This window comes from Rhododendron vialii, chromosome 4a, assembly GCF_030253575.1.
Source record: "Rhododendron vialii isolate Sample 1 chromosome 4a, ASM3025357v1".
NCBI classification, from domain to species: domain Eukaryota; kingdom Viridiplantae; phylum Streptophyta; class Magnoliopsida; order Ericales; family Ericaceae; genus Rhododendron; species Rhododendron vialii.
The window spans coordinates 31,629,342-31,637,875 of NC_080560.1; the positions used below are offsets into that span (position 1 = coordinate 31,629,342).

The following is an 8,534-nucleotide window of genomic DNA, read 5'->3' on the forward strand; positions in this document are numbered from 1 at the left end:
TGGCGTCGACGAGCTGGTCGATACGGGAGAGAGGAAAGAAGTCCTTTGGGCAGGCGTCGTTGAGGTTTGAGTAGTCGACGCAGACACGCCATTTGCCATTCTTTTTCTTGACTACGACGGTGTTGGCCAGCCACTTAGGATATTGGACCTCTCTGATTGCCCCTGCATTCAGGAGTCGGTTGACCTCTTCAATGACGGCCTCGGAGTGAATAGGAGAGGACCGTCGTGCCTTCTGTACGACCGGTCGTTTGGCTTTGTCGATGTTGAGCTCGTGGCAGATGAAAGATGGGTCGAGCCCGGGCATCTCATATGGGGTCCAGGCGAACACTTCAATGTTTTGGTTGAGAAAAGCTACCGTCTCGTTCCGATCAGTGTCACTAATTGAGGAACTGACAAGGAAAAAACGGGAGCCGTCTTCGGTTATTGGGATGGTGGCCACGTCTTCAACGGTTTTGTCGTCGGGGGATCTACCGACGTCCTCCAAAACTGGGGCCTCGGGGGCTTCAATGAGATTCACCCGGGAGGTCTGTTTGTTGCTTCGGATGGCGTTGACGTAGCACTGCTTGGCCGCGGTCTGGTCTCCGTACAAGTCTTCCTGGTGTCCGTGAATGCCAATGAAACGAACCACTTGGTGATAGGTGGATGCAATCGCTTTAAGCTTATGCAGCCAGGTTCGCCCGACGATTGCGTTGTAAGGGCCAGGGACGTCAAATACCACAAATTCTATTTCAAGAGTTACCGAGCCGGCACGGACAGGAAGAGTGATCATACCAATGGGCCAGACAGAAGCTCCGTTGAAGCCGATAAGGGGAACTTCGGAGGGACGGAGGTCGGTGTCGAGAATCTTCAGATCCTTGAACAGAGAGTAGTACATCACTTCAGCAGAGCTACCCTGGTCAACGAGGACGCGGCGGACGTTGAAAGTTCCGATGCGTAGCGTGACCAAGAGGGCGTCGTTGTGGGGAAGCTGGATGCGGTCAAGATCTTTCTCGGTAAATGTTATCGTCCATTTGGAACCGTCATCGATTCTGGGGCGCTTTGGTTCGGGACCGACTAACATGACCTGCTTGGAGGAGGAGGCTTCGTTCAACTCGGCCCGGATGTTGCGAGCGGCCTCAGGGTTTAGGGGACCGTGTATGACGTGGATCGTCTGTACTTCTTCCTCGGTATTTGTTTTGGTCCGCTGTGCCCGAGCCGTCGTCTTCTCGTGATCGATGAAGTTGCCGAGGTGGCCACCAGCAACAAGCTGTTCCAAGTATGCCTTGAAGGGCTTGCATGCTGTGGTGAAATGACCTTGTTCGTTGTGGTAACTGCATCGGACGATGGGATTCTTGATTTTCCCATTTTCGGTTCCTAGCTTTTGGTTTGGGAAGGAGAAAAAGGGCTGGTCCTTCACTTGATCAATGATCCGGTAGATGGGAATGGTGAAGACGGTTTTCTCAGCGTTGAAGTCGCTTGGCTTCGGTCCCCTCCTCGATGACTGCTTGATGGTGTTGACCTGCTTCTTCGGTATTGGGACAGTTGCGGGAGCCGGTGTGGATACCGATGTGTTTAACGTCTTTGAACTCGTAGGCTTCCCGATGCCTCTCTCTGCCTTTGATTCGATGAGCTGACACCAACCCTCGATCCGAGTCATAAGGTCCTTCATATAGTTTGGCTTATGGCGAGCGAGGTCGTCGTAACCTTGCTCGTCCTGGGAGGTGAGACCGAGCTTGAATCCTCGGGCAGATATGACGCCGTTGCAACTCTCTATCTCATTGAATAGTTCCCAGTAACGGCCGGCGTACTGCCGAAGCGTTTCGTCGTTCCTCTTGCGGAGGTCTAAGAGGGAGTCGATCTCCTTCTCGTGCTTGTTGCTTGTTACGAATCGAGCCATGAAGGCATCACAAAAGGAATCGAACGAAGAGATTGACCGAGCCGGGAGTTGATTGAACCAGGTGAGGCCCAGGTTGCTGAGGCTTGCAGGAAACACTTTGCACAAGAAGGAGTCGTCCGAGGGTTCATTCCGAAGGAAAAGAGACATGACAGTTTTATACTGAACCAGGTGAGTGTATGCCTCGGTTTTGCCATCGTATTTGGCAAACTTGGGTTGGGTGAATCCTTTTGGGGGGGTAACCGAGTCGATCTCTCTTGTAAAGGGAGAGGTCGTGAGTCGTGTAAGTCGCGCGTCGCGATGAGGTCGGATCGAACGGTCGTGATCGTCTGGACGCTCAGTCGCTGTACGCTTCTTGGGAACAAGTTTGTCCAATCGTTCATATTCCTTTCTCTTTGGATCAATACTAACCGATTTCCTGGGAAAGCGCTCCTGGCGGTGATGGCGGTAGCTGTCCCGAGCGGAAGGCTCGAGGCGCTCGGTGATCGGGCTCCTGCTTTGTGCGCCGCCGAGGTGCAAGACGATGGGACTTCTGGCTCCGGAGCCCTTTAGGCGCTCACGGTATCCTCTGGTCTGGATCTCTACAAGGTCGTCGTCTCCCCTGGCTGCCCTTGTGAGGCTAGGGGTAGATTCCCGGCCTGTCCTGCCCACTAGGACCGAGTGGGTGGAGGAGGCAGAGACGCTCCCGCCACCGAGCCTCTGAAAGGCCGATGGTATCCTCCGAAGCTGCACAGGGGAACGGGAACGGTCTCTGTGCGATGGGTCTTTTGGGGCTCGTGTGTCCGCCGCTCTTGGTGACTCAAGACGATCCTTGACTGAGGGGCGAGGTCTGTGCCCTAGCAGGTGACCGCCTTCGTGACTTCGAGGGGAGGCGTGACGGTCCTTTCTTCCGCCGCGACTCCCAGAGGAATGAGATAGGGAGATTTGGAGGAGGTGCTTGATCTCCGCCAACTCGTCTCGGACGTGTCTGTCGCGGTCCATCACCGTCGTGAGGTCGTCGATTTTCCGCTCAAGGTGGCGGATGTAGGAGTGGAGCTCGGAGGGTGGGCCTGCTTCTGGTACTGACGCTCCGGCGCCGATTCCGACGGATACATGGGTCTTTCCCAGGGCGGCTGCTCCGCCGGAAGCCAAGCTGTGATCCACGAGGGAACCGAGCCTGTGGGCGGTGCCACCGTGATGGGCGTCGTTGATCTCGACCATGTTTGATTTAGGAACGCTTAATGGAATAGAAGAAAGGAAGGTGGAAGTGGATGTTGGATTGATGGCTAGGTCCCCAGCAGAGTCGCCAATTGTAGGGGTTCGATTTGACGGGACCTTGGCCTGGGTTATGTTTCTCCTTCCGCTGTTCCGTTCCCCTACCTCTGGACTTGCAACAAGTCACTAGGGCTGGAATAGCCCAGTGACCCTCCGACGATCAAGTTAGACCTCAGGGGAGAGTATAGATCTAGGGTTAGGGAAGAATGGCATACCTCTTTAGGTTCGAGTCCCTTTGTATTTATAGACCTAGGTTTACTTGTCCTCCAAGGTAGTGCGTGAAGGATACGCTCGGGTAACCGCCTCGGGTGACATCACAGATGACTCACCGGATAAGGCGGTTACGAAGCACATGGCTAGACCTGGCCTAGGTGATCCTACCTGCCACGTACTGCTCCTGGTCCCCTCTTGGGAGGCTTCATTCCTTCCAGAGATCTTTAACGGAATGTATGCCTCAGTAACGAACCGAAGCGCTAACAGGAGGATTGATACCGAGCCGGTGAGTATAAGTATAATTCCAAGGACTCGCATGTACAGGACTACGGATTGTACCAACTATGGGACCTCGGTTATCGGTAGTCTGTTTACTGAGGCCATAACCGAAGCCTCCACAATCTCCATCTACTGTTGTTTCTTCAAGTTCTCCTCTTGCATCTGTTCCTACTCCAACTGCTCCTCCTATCTTTCTGTGATAACCCAATTTAAACCTTCAAAAAATTTCTTGCAATTTTGTCACCCTAGTCATTTTCGGAATAAATATCCTAACTTATGATAAATTTTGAATACTTCTTTAAGAACAAAGGCCGAGCAATCACACTGATTTTCTTAACTCTCTATCTCTCTTTCCTCGAACATCACACCCCGACACCCTCCAACTGAGCTAATATTTTGCGGGTCACGTACCGTTAAGATTTAGAGAATATATTAATTTGTGACTTAAGATTTATAAAAGTAGAGTATTTTTCGATGTATCTGTCAATTTTTATGAAACTTTACAGATATCACCATAACTTTCTAAACAACATCACGGTACAGGAATAAGGCACTAGTCACCGCAAGGCGAAAAGAATAATCCAGAAAGAATCGGATTAAATTCCCTAGATTTTGTGGATTTTATTGGATTCACTAAGATTTGATATTGATACACTTGGATTTTATTAGATTCCCTAAGATTTGATATAGATTATGTTTAGATTTTCTTAGATAATATAAGATTTTCTCTAGATTTTATTAGATAATTCTAGATATTATTAGATAATGTAAGATTATGTTTAGCTATTATAAGATATGATCTAGATTTGATTTGATTTTCTAGATTTGATCTAAATTCTTCTTCCATTAGTATAAATAGGCCTCCCCTCCCTTCCCCTCCACACACCACACCACACCACATGCACCACACCTACACACACACGGCACTTAGCTAAAGGAAATGAAGGAAGGAGAGAGAGAGAGAGAGAAAGAGAGAGAGAGAGAGAGAGAGAGGCAAATAGGGGAGGAAGGGAAAAAGAATTAAAACGAGAGGGACCATTATACCTCGCTAGATTTTGCAGTAAATTTCGGATGCAAAAAGGTGAGTTACGAATATACTCTGGGTATATATTATTTTTCTAAAACTTGTTTTGTGATTGTTTTATTAAATCTTACGTTGAATAAAAATAAATTATATAAGTATAATTCCAAAAAGATTTTTAAAAAGACATGGGATTGATTTTCTTAAAAGGAAGTTTAATGGATATTGGTGTAACATCTGGGCGAAGAGTTTTGACGAGCTATGTTTGAATTGGCGCCTATGGATTGTGGAAAGGATATGGCCGGGTATCCATTGGATTGATATCAATTCCATTGTTTTGTTGGAGTCACTCCCCGGGCTACCGGATTACCACCCAAGATGATGGTTAAGATGATGGTCAAGGTGAAACTATGATCGTCAAGAATATGATGATTGATATATCTCTCTTTGTCTCATTTGTGGTGATTGAAACTTAAACAAGATTGTTCTCTCTCTTACGATTTTGCAAGCTGATGGATTATTATGCTATGTTTTTATCCTACTTAATCCCATGTTTATTATGTGGCCTTCGTATATCGTAACTTACTGAATTGATTTTGTGTTTCATAAAACCTTTACAGGAATTCAGGGTTAAAGAAGGCTTATCCGTTACAAGTGAAAGATATCAGTTGTCGTGGCTAAATAAGGAAATAATGTGCTAATGAGTGGCGTTTGTGTGTGCGAGCCACAATTATGAAATTTTAAAGTTGTAATCGGTGAGCACGCTAGACAGCTCTGAATATAATATTTTATTTTTAATTTACAGTCCTGGGAGTTTTGAATAAAAAGAATAATGATAATATTTTTTTGTTGTTTTGTAATATCTAGGCCTGGGGTGATTTTTAAATCACTGGCCATGTCACGAATTTCTACCCATCGGATTTGGGTCATGACACTTTCATTCTCCAGTGGTACATTCTCCTTCTATTAATCCAGCTTCTAGTTCTTCTGTTAACACTAATTCTTCTCCTTCTTCTTCTTCTCCTAGTATAGCTACAACTCCTATTGTTCCTCTTCACCCTATGCATACCAGGTCTAGATCTGGTATTTTTGTGCCCAAAATACCTTTTACTCTATCTATTCTTTCTCCTCCACTTTCTAAACCTTTATCTTTTAAAGAAGCTATTGTTTTTCCTGAATGACAGCAAGCAATGTCTGATGAATATTCTGCCCTTATTCAACAGGGCACCTGGTCTCTAGTACCACTTCCTTCTAATACTCCCACTATATATAGGTTGTAAGTGGATTTTTCGAATTAAACGGAATGCTGATGGTACTATTTCTAGATATAAAGCTAGACTTGTAGCTCAAGATTTTCAGCAAACAGAGGGTCTTGATTACAATGAAACGTTTAGTTCTGTTGTCAAACAACCTACTATAAAACTTGTGTTGTCCTTGGCTCTTCACTTTGGCTGGGAAGTACGACCGCTTGATGTCTCAAATGCATTCTTGCATGGTACCATTCAAGAGCATGTCTATCTTAGACAGCCTCAAGGCTATATATGTTACCCTCAGTTTTCTCATCATGTATGTAAACTTCACAAGGCTTTATATGGACTTAAGCAAGCCCTTACAGCTTGGTATATGTTGTTAACTAGTTTACTTAAGAAGGGTTTTAAAAACAGTTTGGCAGACTCTTCCTTGTTCATTCTCTCTCAGGGATCAGATCTTATGTATGTGTTAGTCTATGTTGATGATATCTTGATCACCGGTAATAATCCATCTTTAGTGGCTCAAATCATTTAGAGTATGGGGTCAGATTTTGCTCTCAAAGATCTGGGTACTCTTCACTATTTTCTGGGTATTAAGGTGATATCTGTTTCTCAAGGTATTATGCTCTCTCAAGCTAAGTACACTCTGGATTTGATTAAAAAGGCAGGTATGACGGACTGTAGACCATGTGCCTCTCCCTCTTCTCTCAAGTCTTCTCCACTCATGCCTGATGTCCCTTTTTCTAACCCAGAGTTCTATAGAACCTTGGTTGGTTCTTTACAATACTTGACATTAACTAGGCCTGAAATATCATTCTCTGTTAATGCTGTTTGTCAACACATGCATAATCCCCTAACAAGCCGCTTCACAGCTATTAAACATATCTTACGCTATCTTCGCGGTACAATTCATCAAGGTCTTCTTTTTACTAAAGGAGCTTTGCAGTTTTCTGCCTTCTCTGATGTTGACTGGGCAGGTAGTGCTACTGATAGACGGTCAACATGAGGATATTGTGTTTATTTTGGTTCCAATCTTATTTCTTAGTCTGCAAATAATAGGGGTGTGCAAGGGTCAGACGGGACCCGCACCCGTTTGAACCACATGTTCGCCCCCACCCAAGACCCTTCGGGTCGGGTTGGTCGGGTTGCTGGTTTTTTGCACACCCCTACTGCCAAAAAAATAACCAACGGTTGCTCGATCTTCTACAGAGGCAGAGTATAAAGCCTTAGCCAATACAGCTGCTGAACTTGTTTGGTTGATGCAGTTACTTCAAGATTTGCATTTATCTACTTCTGTTCCTCCCCTTTTGCTATGGTGTGATAATGTTTCTGCTATCTCCTTAGCATCAAATCTTGTATTCCATGCCAGAACTTAGCATGTAGAGGTTGACTTTCCCTTTATTCGTGAGAAAGTTCTTCATCATCAATTGATTATCAAATATGTTCCCTCTTAGCATCAAGTTGCAAATATCTTTACAAAACCTCTTCCCATTGCTGGGTTCCAGTTTCTCAAGACCAAACTAATGCTGTCAGAACTTCCAGCATTAGTTTGTGGGGGTGTGTAATTAAGGGAGTTACACTTACCTACCACTCCAACTGTTGCTGTAACAACTAATGTTACAACTTTAATTACCTGATGATGATGGATGCTGACCTCAGCTTAGTGGCCAGCTCATCCCATTTAGTGCTTTGGCATTTTCTATTAATGATTTCTGTTATATGTAATCGTAGTTAGTTTGTGTAATTGTAGTTAGTTTGTTGAGATTACTCTTGGCTTTGTATAAAAGCATGCAGATCTAGGGTTTACTTTGTATTTGTAACATTGAAAACAATTGATTCATTCTATGAGAAAAGTATGTTCGGTTTACAAGACTCTTTAGCTAGGTGCATGATAGGTTGGTTTAGTTTGATTTTTTTACCGAAATCGGTGATTAACATGTCCAATCACCGAACCGATCCGAAACCAACTCAAACTCATACCAACCAAAACCTTTCAGTCGCTGCAATTTAGTCTACAAGTGTGAAAATGAAGCTATTACTAGCCATTACGTACGAATCAAAACAAAATAGTGTACTAGCTAGCTAGTATGCTCTGTCTTTCAAATATATATATCCCTAAAGCCCCCATTAGATGATCACCATTAATCAAACAGTACTAAAATATCCTTCCTTCCTCTCATATATCCCGGCCCGCTGTATCTTTCTAGCATCACGTACTCTAGATATATCCAACAGCGTCGCGTAGTAGTTCAACGATCTAGTAGATTATTAAACCAAGGGCTAGCAATCAAACATAATATCCGTAGAGTTCAATCACAACAAATATTAAATGAAATGCAATTCAATTAGTGCTGACTGCTATTATATATATATAGTACAATATTAGATTATTTTCGTAATTATATTGCGTTCAGTTTTAGTTCAGTTTGGTTAGATTATCGGTTGGGTTATTGGAAAGTCTCAGTTGGATTATCGGACACAAAACTTGCGCATTTTAAGTCAGTATTTTTTGAGCTCTCCTAGAAAGGCACTTTGGTCAATTCTAGGGTGCTCAGTTCCTTTGGATGTTCAACGAGGGTAAGGTTCACTTTGTTCTCTTTTGAATTCCACGGGTGTTTTGATCATTAATATCGGGTACCTCTTT

At 44.6% G+C, this 8,534-nt stretch overlaps 1 protein-coding gene across 1 annotated transcript; it reads left to right on the top strand.

Moving 5' to 3' along the window:
* Nucleotides 1–6,428: 6,428 nt before the first annotated feature.
* LOC131323906 (uncharacterized mitochondrial protein AtMg00810-like) lies at nucleotides 6,429–6,896 on the top strand. The gene has a single exon (XM_058355742.1). The coding sequence runs from the start codon at nucleotides 6,429–6,431 to the stop codon at nucleotides 6,894–6,896; it is 468 nt and encodes a 155-aa protein (XP_058211725.1).
* The last annotated feature ends 1,638 nt before the right edge of the window (nucleotides 6,897–8,534 follow it).